At 44.0% G+C, this 14,302-nt stretch overlaps 1 protein-coding gene across 3 annotated transcripts in view; it reads left to right on the top strand.

Moving 5' to 3' along the window:
* The window catches only part of arhgef10 (Rho guanine nucleotide exchange factor (GEF) 10), a 108,815-nt gene that overhangs the window by 20,179 nt on the left and 74,334 nt on the right, over nt 1–14,302 (top strand). For 2 of the 3 annotated variants that reach the window (XM_042330099.1, XM_042330098.1), the window contains exons 3-15: nt 2,688–3,143; nt 4,858–5,202; nt 6,200–6,236; nt 6,394–6,473; nt 6,852–6,908; nt 7,308–7,492; nt 8,939–9,055; nt 9,791–9,896; nt 10,088–10,278; nt 10,382–10,561; nt 11,264–11,380; nt 11,605–11,697; nt 13,272–13,442. In XM_042330099.1, the coding sequence (XP_042186033.1) occupies nt 2,688–3,143; nt 4,858–5,202; nt 6,200–6,236; nt 6,394–6,473; nt 6,852–6,908; nt 7,308–7,492; nt 8,939–9,055; nt 9,791–9,896; nt 10,088–10,278; nt 10,382–10,561; nt 11,264–11,380; nt 11,605–11,697; nt 13,272–13,442 (2,135 nt within the window). The remainder of the gene's footprint in view (nt 1–2,687; nt 3,144–4,857; nt 5,203–6,199; nt 6,237–6,393; nt 6,474–6,851; nt 6,909–7,307; nt 7,493–8,938; nt 9,056–9,790; nt 9,897–10,087; nt 10,279–10,381; nt 10,562–11,263; nt 11,381–11,604; nt 11,698–13,271; nt 13,443–14,302) is intronic. The other variant, XM_042330100.1, reaches the window with a different exon arrangement.

Raw genomic sequence — 14,302 nt, 5'->3', positions numbered from 1 at the left:
ATTATTTTAATGATTACTTTCATTGGCAAGTGGGCAAATCTACAGTGGTTGCTCCACTAAAGGTTGTGTGATTATGCTGCGGGACTTAGAAGTAATTTGTGGTTTAGTACGGTACCCTGCGTCACCACTTCATTGCTCCAGACCAGCGCAAGGGGGAGTTAGAGCACTGATTATGCTTTTGGGTCCTACTGTGTCTCTAACTGACAATGAAGGGCGACATAAACCTAAATAGAAACTGATAATTGTACACAACTTCTGTATTACTTACTAAAACTGTTGTTACACTAAGGTTTTTATTTTGTTATGATTATTTTGCTCTTACTGTAGTACTGTAGGCCACTGGTCACGTTATACAGCGCCTGAGTGGTGCAACAGTCTAAGATACTGCATAGCAGTGCAAGCTGTGTTGCTACAGATGCTGGTTCAATGCCTTGACTGGGAGACCCATGAGATAACTGTTGTTTTTTTGGTTTCTCTCCCTCTAAAAACATAAATAAATAATTCTAAATAACAAACTGGCTTTTTTTTATTTGAAAACTAAATAATCTCCAAAATATTGTTATTTTTTAAACAAAGCGATTATTACTATTATTAGTATTATTAATTTAGAATTATATAAAAGCCCATTGGATATTCTCACAGATATATTATTAACCCTGTTATTAGCAGGACAATATATATTGGTCATGGCTCCCGAGTGGCGCACTATGGTATTGCCTTGCAGTTCTCCAGCTGTATACACTGAAAGCGTTCGAGGTTCAAGGCACGAGGGCAGGGGGCACGGATGGGCCGCAGAGCCCTGCACAGAAGACCGACCAAGCCCATGGGGAAGGGAGGAGGAGGAGGAAAGGGGACCGGGGTGGACCCCCACCCCTCCACACAGGCAACACTTTAAGGGCCATTGCACTAATAATGGAGCTGACTAGGGAAACGTTCCAGCTGTTCTGTTCTTAGTGCTAGTCTGCACGTTCAAACTAAAACAATGTAACTAATAATGGAGCTGACTAGGGAAACGTTCCTGCTGTTCTGTTCTTAGTGCCAGTCTGCACGTTCAAACTAAAACAATGTAACTAATAATGGCATCTTTATGTTTTCCTTAATAAAATAATGATACAAATACTCTTTCAAAATGCCGATTTGTTTATTTAGTTACGTCATATTTTTCGATATACTATAGGCCGACCGTAGGTGACTTGAGTCTCAATAGTGTTGAGTAATATGCTGTTAAAAGTGGTGTAGGTCTTATTTATTTAAAGAGCATATTGAATTTAGAAGCGATAGGATATGAAGCAATAGCCTCCAACTATTTTAGCACCGTTTGGTGTTGCCCTGTGACAAGCATGAGGACCGGTCTTGATAAATCAATGAGATTTTTTATTTTCACTGAATCTCCGTTTGGGTATTGGTTAGACTCCGATTATACAATCAGGGTGTAGAAATGTTATGCTCTTAGTCTAATCTTTATATAACTAGGCAAGTCAGTAAAGTACAAATTCTTATTTAAATGATTTGCTAAGAGAGACTGGCTTGCATAGTATTTTAGTTTAGCCCTCTGATTACAGTGAAGCAGTATGTGCAGCTCTGTTCTGGGCCAGCTGCAGCTTAACTAGGTCTTTCTTTGCAGCACGACCATATGACTGGACAATAATCAAGATAAGATAAAACTAGAGCCTGCAGGACTTGCTTTGTGGAGTCAAAAAGCAGAGAATTTCTTTATTACGGCCAGACCTCTCCGTCTTTGTATAACCACTGAATTTCTATGTTTTGACCATGACAATTTACAATCTAAGGTAACACCAAGTCATTTAGTCTCCTCAACTTGTGTATCAGCCACACCATTCGTTACCAGATTCAGTTGAGGTCTAGAACTTAGGGAAGGATTTATACCAAATACAATGCTCTTAGTTTTAAAGATGTTCAGGACCAGTTTATTCCTGGCCACCCATTCCAAACAGACTGCAACTTTTTGCTAAGGGTTTCAGTGACTTCATTAGCTGTGGTTGCTGGTGAGTATATGGTTGATGCCAGTGGCAGGTCATTGGTAAAAATAGAAAAGAGTAGAGGGCCTAGAGAGCTGCCCTGCAGTGCACCACACTTTACATGTTTGACATTAGGAGATTAGGTTAGGATTAGGAGATTCCATTAACGAAAACCCTCTGAGTTCTATTAGATAGATAGCTCTGGATCCATGATATATCAAAGGTTGAAAAGCCATAACACATACGTTTTCTCAACAATAGGTTATGGTCAATAATATCAAAGACTGCAATGAAATCTAACAGAACAGCTCCCACAATCTTCTTATTATCAATTTCTTTCAACCAATGTCTATTCATAACCACACAGTGGGTGGTGGGTCAAGTTGGGACCCTCTACCAGGTTAAATATGAATGCCTTTTGCTAATTACAAACCTGCATTCATATTTAACATATTTGGCTTTTCAACCAACCAACCACCCACTGTGTGGCTATGAATAGACATTATTGGGGTCAGGCGTCGGTAACCTCACATTTTTGGAGAGAAGGGAAAATAACTACATTTGAGCTTTTGCTGATCTTTGAGCATAATGATTAAACTTCACTTATTCTACTTGCATATGTCTCATGTTCTCTCGCTCTATCCAAAGCCACACAAAGGTAAGCTGTATTTCTCTGCCTTCAACTCTCTCTCTCCTTTCTGTGATTAGTGTTGGCGGACGAGGTGCCCTATGCCGATGAAGAAGAGGGGGAGCAGTTTGAGTTTGATGACAGTGGGGATGAGTACCCTGAGGCAGACCGGCCACCCCATGCCCCTCCAGCCCCAGACTACGGGGGCAAGGCCCAGATCAATGGTGTGGCACCTCACCCACAGCAGGAAGGACCAGACCCCCGGCCCTCCAACCCGGAGCCCACAGCAGCAGCAGCAGTGGACACAGACACAGTGGCAGCTGAACCACCAGTTCCAGTAGCCATGGCTACAACAGACACAGTGGCATCAGCACCGGATCCTCCGGTAGCCAATGCTCCAACAGAAACAACAGCTCCAGTGGCAGCAGCAGAAGGGGACAAGACTGCATCTGTCCCAGCTGGCGCAGACCGTGACTTACCCCCTCCTCCACCCACAGAGGACTCCACTCCTGTAGGAACAGACTCCGTGAACACAAGTTAGTGAAAACAACTGTTCAGTTTTCCTCTTTAGCACCTGGATGTCTGAGGATAGATCCTCTGTCTCGCTGTAGCCTAAGCATACACAAATAATATACCACCACAACCATATCATTGTTCCACACTGAGTGGGTGCTGTACAGTAGTTGGTGTCATGCAGTCCATTCTTAGTGCATGTTTTGTGCCTACACATGTTGTATTACCTCATTCTGACAAATGCGCCATGTCAGGCTGGAAAATACATTAGTGTAGTCCAGCCTGGTATCACTGGCTGCCTGGTTCAGGGTGGCTCTTGGCATTCATCACACACAGCTTCACACCACCAGAACACTACCACTCTCTCTCTCTCTCTCTCTCTCTCTCAGCCTCTCAGTCAGAGGAGAGAGGTCAATCGCCCCAGTTAGACTCACCCCACATTTTTACTAGAGACTCCAACAACCTCTTGCTAACACACATTCCATGCACTTCCCTCTCTCTAGCACTCACCTCCCAAGTTCCTATGTCTCTCCCCCTCTGACAATTACATCCTAGTCCAATTGAGAGTCCAGGCCCCTCTCCTCTCCAGTGTCTGACCAGTACTGTTTGCTCCGCAGCATATGTGTCTGTAGTGTGTTCTAGTGGGTGTATTGTGATTTATCTCTTCTAACCACAGGGCCCGAGACGAGGTGTGTGTGTGTGTGTGTGTGTGTGTGTGTGTGTGTGTGTGTGTGTAAAACAGTAAACACACTACGGTCTGATCGAAGGCTTAAGAGAGAGAAGGCCCACAGGCTGAAATTTGAAGTAGTGGAAGTTAAATGTTTAAGTCACAGTATTCTTCTTCAGTGTTCTGCAATGATCGCAAGTTGGAGTGCTTAGTCACCTAACCAATGATAGACATGATGTGGTATCATCAAATTGCTCTCATGGAATTTTATGGCAGTACTTTTTAGTATTTTGCAATTGTGCAAAGTAATCTGATAACAAATGAGTTCCAGCACATTTGGAGCCTTTGGAGTGTTACATTTGGAGTGTAACTGTAGCTGTGTTGTATTAATGGGGATCATTTGGAGCAGTGTGTAACTGTAGCTATGTTGATGGGGATCATTTGGAGCAGTGTGTAACTGTAGCTGTGTTGATTTGGATCATTTGGAGCAGTGTGTAGCTGTAGCTGTGTTGTATTGGTGGGGATAATTTGGAGCAGTGTGTAACTGTAGCTGTGTTGTGTTGATGGGGATCATTTGGAGCAGTGTGTAGCTGTGTTGTGTTGATGGGGATCATTTGGAGCAGTGTGTAGCTGTGTTGTGTTGATGGGGATCATTTGGAGCAGTGTGTAACTGTAGCTGTGTTGATTTGGATCATTTGGAGCAGTGTGTAGCTGTGTTGTATTGGTGGGGATAATTTGGAGCAGTGTGTAACTGTAGCTGTGTTGATTTGGATCATTTGGAGCAGTGTGTAACTGTAGCTGTGTTGTGTTGATGGGGATCATTTGGAGCAGTGTGTAACTGTAGCTGAATTGGTGGGGATTATTTGGAGCAGTGTGTAACTGTAGCTGTGTTGTGTTGATGGGGATCATTTGGAGCAGTGTGTAACTGTAGCTGAATTGGTGGGGATTATTTGGAGCAGTGTGTAACTGTAGCTGTGTTGTGTTGATGGGGATCATTTGGAGCAGTGTGTAGCTGTGTTGTGTTGATGGGGATCATTTGGAACTAACTGTGTGTTACATTTCCATTGCAGATAAGGAAGTGTCCAGTGATGACCCTCCCCCGGCCGTCCCCAGGACCACCTCCCAGAGGAAAGTCAACCCCTACTCTGTGATTGAAATCACCCCCCTCCAACTACAGCAACTGGAGCAGCAGCATGGGCCCGTCCCTACCTCTTCCTCACCGGTTGAGAGGGTAGGAGGAGAGGGGGAGAGGGAGGGGAAGGGCCAGGATGTTCCCCCCGCCAGCCCCCTCTGTGTCCCACCGGGCTACTCTGTGCCCGTGCCCTGTGGGTACGCCACCCCCTCTGGTGTGCCCCTCATTACGCCAGCCTACACCACGCCCGTCATCATCCGACACTTCTCCGTGGACGAGGAGGGTAAAGGAAGAACACATCCATGGTGGAAACATGTAGAATTAGAAGGATTTGAACAGCCAATTCCTACTATTCCTTCTACTCTGTTCTGCATTCATATTGAAAACCTCATATTGAAATACTCCGATATAGTGTTCCTACAATGAACAGAGCACTGAAAAGTAGGAACAGAGCACTGAAAAGTAGGAACAGAGCACTGAAAAGTAGGAACAGAGCACTGAAAAGTAGGAACAGAGCACTGAAAAGTAGGAACAGAGCACTGAAAAGTAGGAACAGAGCACTGAAAAAATGTGGTGGGAACTGTTCAAACTTCTTCTCATTCATTCTCCTTAGTGGAATTCCCCCATCCTCTCCCCCTTCTTCACCACTGACTTTGGGATGAGAGGCCATGACACATGCATGCTCTGTACTCCCAGCAAATATTTCCTCTCCTTTCTTCTTCACATTTATTTTTCCTAAAACCTTGCCTCAAGGAAGTGGGGACTAAATTTAGCCGCTCGCTAAACTCTGTGTTGGCTGTTAGGATTTTCCTGTTTTCTCTCTAATGTTACAGTAGTAGTTAAATGTGTGCCTTGGCCAGTCTGAGGGGAAATTGCAGTGTAATTAAGCTACCCAACACATCACAGAGGGTTACTCCTGTTTTAAAGTATTTTGAAAGGTATATTCTGTAGTTGTAATCTTAACACGTTGACTGATTGTTCCAATATACTGTCAGGTTTATCTATTGGGAATGTTATGTGTCATGCAAGGCTATCATAGCAGAAAATATGTGAACATGTATTAGTTATCAGATTATCATTGCCGTTTTTTGAATGAGCAATCTAATCTGAGGTCCTTATCAATCCATTTCAGGTCTTGTTTTTTTTTAGCTCTTTGATGCTAATTTAGTTTCAGTGATGGCTGCCCCCTGGTGGCAGTAGCTAAGGTTTAGTGCAAACTGCATGCAACGTTAGGGAAGGAGTCATCGATGTAGATTTTTGTTCTCTCTCTCTCCCTCCAGATACTGTGGTGGGGACAGGCAACATTTCTGTTGATATGTGAGTGACTCGCTTGCCAGGCTCTTTCTTCACTGATCTGTTTTATTTCATCCAGACTGGACTTGATCTGCCAGAATTTGTGATGATGTGGATACTTGTTTATTTGCGTTGGAATAGCAATGGTTATTATTTCTCTATTTTATTCAAATGTCTGCAGTGAAGAGTATCCTGCCATCAGAGAGGAGGATGCTTTGTCTAAATGGGTGTCAGACCCTGCAAACACAGCCTGGATGGAAAGTAAGTACTCCTCTTTTCATTTCCCAATGAGAAATATGTCATTTTCCACAATGATCTGTTTATTTTACTTTTCTATTTCCATTTGTATTTACCTAGTTTATACTTTTTGGTTTGCTTGGAACAGGACAGGGATTGTAAAGGGATTGTAAAGTTCTGAGTCCAGCCTGAATCTGCCTCATGCACAATGCATAACTACGCAGTGGTGTTTTCTTTGGGAATTCACTTGAGTAAAAACTAGACACTTCCTTCCTTTTGAGGAACCAGGCTCTTGTGGGGTCTCTCCTCTTGCCTTCCCTGAGATTGTATCCTGTCCGTTGTGTGAAGCCTAATTTCACATTGAGACCTTGTTAATTCAAACATTGTTCCTTCGTCATTTAGATCCAGATGAAGTCATTTATGATGACGTGCCCAGAGAGAACTCTGACTCCACTACAGGTCAGTGCTGTAATCCTTTTTTCTCTTTCTATTCTGTCGGTCTTTCTTTCCGTTTTTCATTGTACTGTCGTTCCTCTTTTCCCACAGTGTTTTGTGACTTTTGCATATTAATGTCTTTACCTCTTTTGCATTTCTAAAACATAATGTGCTGGAATTATTCAGCAGAAACATTTGATGTGCCCACAGTGCAAACACAATGCAAACTGTGTTATGCTGTACAATGTTCAGTTGATGCACTAGAACTGACAAGTAGAATTCATGCCAAGGAATCTGATCTGAATATGGTCAGGCTAACTTACTGTACATGAATACAAATTGCACCATTGCAGTTGAAAAGGTATTTCACCCTGATTGTAATGCTGTTCCCCTTGATTTGAACCCTTTCTCCTCATCCCTCAGAGCCAGACGAGATGATCTATGATGATGTGGAGTTTGGGGAGGAGGGCTGTGGCAGCTCCCTGGACAACGGTTGGAGTTCCAGCGAGTTTGAGAGCTATGACGAGCAGAGTGACGGGGAGGGCCGCGGGGAGAATGGCCTGCCTGACGCCTTCATGAGAGGGAAGCCCCCACAAAGGAAGACCCATGTGTGTAAACTTAACACCTTACCCTCTGTCTCTCTGGGGAGGGAGAAGTAGGGAGAAGAAGGGTGAAGAGATTGAGGAGAAGAGGGGGAATTTGCTAGAGGAAGGGGATTATATATACTATGGGGAGTAGAAGTTTGAGAGAGGATATGAATGTGTCTCACCAGGAGATGCACAAAGCTGCAGATGGACGCCACAGATCAACAGATGCTAAAGAAGGATACACTCTTAGAACAACAACAAAAAAGGTTATATCTAGAACAGTGGAGGCTGGTGGGAGGAACTATAGGAGGATGGGCTCATTGTAATGGCTGGAATGGAATACATTGAATGATATCAAACAGATTAAGCATATGGAAACCACATGTTTGGCTCTGTTCCATTTATTCCATTCCAGCCATTACAATGAGCCCATCCTCCTATAGCTCCTCCCACCAGCAACCACTGATCTAGAACCTAAAGTGGCTCTTCAGCTGTCCCCATAGGAGAACCCTTTGAAGAACCCTTTTGATTCCAGGTAGAACCCTTTTGGGTTTCATGAAGAACCCTTTCCACAGAGGGATCTACATGGAACCCAAAAGGGTTCTACCTGAAACCAAAAAGGTTTCTACCTTGGACCAAAAAGGGTTCTCCTACGGGGACAGCCGGAGAACCCTTTTGGAACCCTTTTTTCCCCGAAGAGTGTCATTTACGTCAGCGTCTTGAACATATGAGGAAGCAGAAGCAGTGGCACACAGTGAATGTCTAATAGAATGCAATATCCAGTTAAACAGAAGATTCATAAATATTTGACATCCTCATATTTGAAATGAAAAATCATTCAGCAAATGTTAATACACATTTTTATACACTAGGCTTATTCTTGTCTTCCTGCTGCACATGTTAATACTATGCTCTCGATAATATACAGTTCATTTGTATATTTGGTTTTGAATTGAATGGCCTGCTTGTTCATTCAGCCCAGAGGTCTTGCCAGGGAGGTCTCAGTGTTATATCTCAGCTGGCTGCACAAAGTGACAGCTTGGCTTCTGTAGCAGAGATTGGCCCAGTTAAAGGTAGACTCAGTGAAATGACGTTGCCGCGAGCAGCACGGTAGATATTACGATGAGTGAGATGCGGGACATTCTCAGAGTCACGCAGAGTATCTACGCATGTGAATGGGTTCGCTTCACGCTGTTAGAGCGTAGTAGATACAGGACCAAAACACTGGAGAAGTTTAGTCTTGCTCTTCAACGCTCTTAGTTGTTTGCTGAAATTGACCCACTACGCTTTGCGCATCTACATCATATCACTGAGTCTACCTTTAAGATTTCTATGTGGGTCGGGAGACAAAATATGGGTGAGGAGGCAAGGCCTTAGCTGTGGTGAGGGTGGGTGGATTGGGGTGAGGGGCTGACCATCTTCTGAGGATCTGTCTGGTAACGCTTCAAATGCTCTGCTTTTGTTTAGCTTTCTCAAGATCTGACACGCTTGAAAGAACACTATGAGAAAAAGATGAAAGATCTTATGGCAAATACAGTGGGAACAGTAGAGCTGCAGCAGATAAAACAGAAACACGAGCAGAAGGTAAATGTCATCATCATGGTCGGTGTGTGTTGTCACCCTCCGCTAGACAAAGTAGATCCTCCTTAACCCCAACCTCCCTCACGGTGTCCCTCACTGACTGACTCAGACCTAGTCCCTTCATCCTGAGCTTATGTCTGGTGGTGAGTTTGTCTCTATTGCATTGACCTGTGCCACTAACAGTGTGGGTGTTGAGGCAGCTGCATCTCCTAAGTGACATGCCTTTAGGTCTACGGCGTACTGAGACACCAGAGCAGCTGAGTTGTGTGTAAGCCTAGACAGGAGGTCCGTACAGGATCATCCCAGTCCACACCTACAGAACATTTTGAAACAAATCTATAATAAAAGATGGTTATGAAGTTCTACTTTTCAGCAGAGGGTTGTAGCAGTCTAGGTAAATCTTCTGAGACTCTACCCTGGCTAATGAAAGAGCTTCTAAACTACTGACATTCCCTATTTACAGGTCTCACATAGAGAGATTGAAGTTAAGTACACATCACTTAAGCCCTTATGCATCTGTGAGAACATTTGAGTTTAGATTGACTCAGTTCAGCTGCTGTCACAGTTGCTGTCTTCCTCTGGTCCACCCTGCTCTCCCTGAGGTCCTGCTCCTGTATTTACATGATCTGCCATCTTCTCTTCTAACACAGTTCCTATCTCCTCCCTAAGTGCTTCAGTAGCATGCTGTTCTCTCTGTCTGCTCTGAGTGCCATTTACTGTTGTTGACGTTACATGAAGATGCAAAAGCTGGTGAAGGCAGCGAGAGATGGGACCAAAGACGGCCTGGAGAAAACCAAAGCAGCAGTGAGAAGGGGAAGGTCGTATATCAAGACCCACTGTCACGGTAAGAGTAAGAACAGAACATGGACTATGGTCCTTAGGTCACACTAGTCAGTTAATTACACTGATGTATCTGGGATAAAAATGCAAGCACTTTACATTGTAACAGGGGAATCATCCACTAACAATGTGTATTAACCTCCTGGGTGATGCTCATCTGATTTAAGCTGACCTCGTCTCTCCTGTTTATCTCAGAGAGGAAGTCAACCTGTTTTGAGGATGAGGAGTCAGAGCTATTCATCGAAGTGGAATGCTTCAACATGGAGCCAGTGCTCAGTCCCGTCCCTGAGGGTCTCTCACAACAACAGGTGGTGAGGAGGTGTATACTGGGCTCCATATTAGAGAGTGAGAAGAACTATCTGGATGCACTGAAGCGGATTTTAGAGGTATGTTATTTTACAGTTTATACAATTCGTATAAAATTTCTCTAATTTCCTCAAGGAAAAGATTTCCTACCACATCCTTATCCTCTTTATCCTCTCTTATCAGCAATATGAAAAGCCACTTTTGGAGATTGAGCCCAGGTTGCTAAGCGATAGGAAGCTGAAGGTGACATTCTATCGTATCCGGGAGATTCTCCAGTGCCACGCCCTGTTCCAGATCGCCCTGGCGTGCCGCGTGGCCGAGTGGGACAGTCTGGAGATGATCGGGGACGTCTTTGTAGCCTCGGTGGGTTGGTGGACAAGTGTAGGAAGGATTCCGTGCTGGGGAACCCACTGTAGGAAGGATTCAGTTCCACTTTTAAGATGGCTGGAAGAGTAATCCATTTGACAGTGGTCATGTGGACAAAACTAGTGGACAGAAACATTCCTTTACTCACACCATGTCCTGTACTGTGCTTCCCCATTGAACACAACACTGACTGAGGCGATAGTGCAAGTTTACCATGACTCGTTCTATAGGAATTAGTCCCTTGATTTTACACACACACACACACATGACACACACAGCTGCACTGGGTTCTTGGAGGAAGTGTTCCACCCTGGTGTCTCCGCTGCCTAGCAACCCGGTCAGGGGTCTTCAAACAAAGTCTCACCCAGTAACCCCAGTTCTCCCTCTTCCTGAGGTTTGTTACTGTTTGAAGCATGACCACAACACAGGAGCAGGATACAGCATTTGTGACCCATGTGCTGTGTGCCTTCTTCCTTACTGTCCTCTCTCTCTTATCCCTGGCCTGAAACAACCATCATAATACACTGTCCCTAGTCATAATACACTGTTCCACTGTCACTGGCCCTAGGAAGCCCCATTCCTTTGTCTGGTACCATGTTAATTCCATTCCTGACTGTAATTGTATCGGACTCGTATGAGGTGTTGATGGCTTGCTCTCTCCCCTTTCTGTCCCTCCCTCTCTCTATATCTGGGTCCCAGTTCTCCAAGTCCATGGTGCTGGATGCCTACTGTGAGTATGTGAACAACTTCAGCACAGCCATGGCGGTGGTCAGGAAGACGTGTGCCTCCAAACCCAGCTTCCTAGACTTCCTCAAGGTCAGTCAGAGCACCACTGTAAATATATATATTTTTTAAGTATGCTCCTGTGAAAATACAGAGATACAGCTATGCAGAATATGCATCGCTGGCTCTATCCTAAACCAAACTCTGCATAGGGACCTGGGGTTGATTTTCAGACTGAACCAAAACACTTTGTGGTTCTGTATTGGATTGCACGGCATCAATCAGCAATCATTGATTGTCCTCTTCTCTCTCCACAGCAACGTCAGGACACCAGCAGTGACCGGGTCACTCTCTACGGACTCATGATGAAGCCCATCCAGAGATTCCCTCAGTTCATTTTACTGCTGCAGGTATCTATTTCACTGTAACGTCCACACTTAGCGCCTAGAGTACATATTACACGTCTACCAGCAGATGGCGCCACATACTCACTACCAAAGAGCTCTGTTAAGAATGCACTATGCAGAGAGAGTGCTGTGTAGTGTGCATACTCTTGGGAAATAATTTCTGCTTCAGGTGCTTCAAATTTGATCCTCACTCATAATTATTATGACTGAGGATAACATTTTAGACTGCCCATTGGTCTTCTGAAAGAATCTGAATAGTTTTAAACTGATGTTATGCCAGTGTAGAGATGTTCTGGATGTGATCGGTGCTCTGTTATATTCTGAATGTGTTATCTCTCCATGCTGTATGGCAGGACGTTGAAGAACACACCAGTAGGCCACAGTGACAGACTGCCCCTACAGATGTTATGTCATGTTACAGTATATTATGCTATTCTGTGGTGTTCTGACTGTGATACAATGTGATACAGGACATGTTGAAGAACACACCAGCAGGCCACAGTGACAGACTGCCCCTACAGATGTTATGTCATGTTACAGTATATTATGCTATTCTGTGGTGTTCTGACTGTGATACAATGTGATACAGGACATGTTGAAGAACACACCAGCAGGCCACAGTGACAGACTGCCCCTACAGATGTTATGTCATGTTACAGTATGTTATGCTATTCTGTGGTGTTCTGACTGTGATACAGGACATGTTGAAGAACACACCAGCAGGCCACAGTGACAGACTGCCCCTACAGATGTTATGTCATGTTACAGTATATTATGCTATTCTGTGGTGTTCTGACTGTGATACAGGACATGTTGAAGAACACACCAGCAGGCCACAGTGACAGACTGCCCCTACAGATGTTATGTCATGTTACAGTATATTATGCTATTCTGTGGTGTTCTGACTGTGATACAGGACATGTTGAAGAACACACCAGCAGGCCACAGTGACAGACTGCCCCTACAGATGTCATGTTACAGTATATTATGCTATTCTGTGGTGTTCTGACTGTGATACAGGACATGTTGAAGAACACACCAGCAGGCCACAGTGACAGACTGCCCCTACAGATGTTATGTCATGTTACAGTATGTTATGCTATTCTGTGGTGTTCTGACTGTGATACAGGACATGTTGAAGAACACACCAGCAGGCCCCTCACAGTATATTATGCTATTCTGTGGTGTTCTGACTGTGATACAATGTGATACAGGATATGTTGAAGAACACACCAGCAGGCCACAGTGACAGACTGCCCCTACAGATGTTATGTCACGTTACAGTATATTATGCTATTCTGTGGTGTTCTGACTGTGATACAATGTGATACAGGATATGTTGTGATACAGACATGTTGAAGAACACACCAGCAGGCCACAGTGACAGACTGCCCCTACAGATGTTATGTCATGTTACAGTATATTATGCTATTCTGTGGTGTTCTGACTGTGATACAATGTGATACAGGACATGTTGAAGAACACACCAGCAGGCCACAGTGACAGACTGCCCCTACAGATGTTATGTCATGTTACAGTATGTTATGCTATTCTGTGGTGTTCTGACTGTGATACAGGACATGTTGAAGAACACACCAGCAGGCCACAGTGACAGACTGCCCCTACAGATGGCCCTGACAGAACTGGAGACCCTGGCTGAAAAGCTCAATGAGAAGAAGCGGGAGGCTGACCAGCGCTGTGAGATCAGACACATAGCCAAGGCCATGAACGAACGCTACCTCAACAAGGTATTGCTCGAACACATACACACACACACAAACACACACAGTCTTGTATAACTAACCTTGTGGGGGGATACAATTCAGTCCCATTATAAAAGAAATCCTATACCCTAACCTTAACCCTAAACCTAACCCTAGCTCCCAACACTAAAACTAACAGTAGCTCCTAACCCTAAACTTAATTCTAACACTAATTCTAACCTTAACCCTAAACCCCCTAGAAATAGTATTTGACCTTGTGGGGATTCACAAAATGTCCCCAGTTGGTCAAATGTTTGTTTGTTTACTATTCTTGTGGGGACTTCTGGTCCCCTGAAGTATAGTTAAACATGTCCACACACACCATTGATCTTCTTCAGACCATAGGGGCTCAGTGTTTGTCCTCTATAACTAGATGATATTTGAATGTTTAAACAGATTGTTTCTTCCATTGTGTGGGCATTGAGGCCTTGACTGTAGATGTTTCACATTCTTCACTGAGAAACCATCTATCCACAAATCTGGCAATATACAGGAGATGGCTCTGAGCCTGATACGGAGGCATCAATATTCCCTACTGTCTAATTATTTGTCTGTTTATCTGCCCACAAGAGCAAACAACCGCCCCATGGAATCTACAGTATATTTAATGGATGTGTGCATGCTGCAAAGTGCCTAAACTGTAACTAAAAGCACACTGATCTGTAACCTGCTTGTCCTTATACTAGTATGTGTATATTCTACACTAACTAAATGGTATCTTCATATTCATTTCACCCTTGACACGGATCGGACAAACTGCTTCCATGCAATATCTACAGAATGTATTTATATATTTTGGGGAGTACCTTAAATGTACATTCAAATCAAATGTATTTATATAGTCC

Source organism: Oncorhynchus tshawytscha, linkage group LG11, assembly GCF_018296145.1.
Source record: "Oncorhynchus tshawytscha isolate Ot180627B linkage group LG11, Otsh_v2.0, whole genome shotgun sequence".
Lineage (NCBI taxonomy): Eukaryota > Metazoa > Chordata > Actinopteri > Salmoniformes > Salmonidae > Oncorhynchus > Oncorhynchus tshawytscha.
This window is presented reverse-complemented; position numbering and strand designations above follow the sequence as displayed.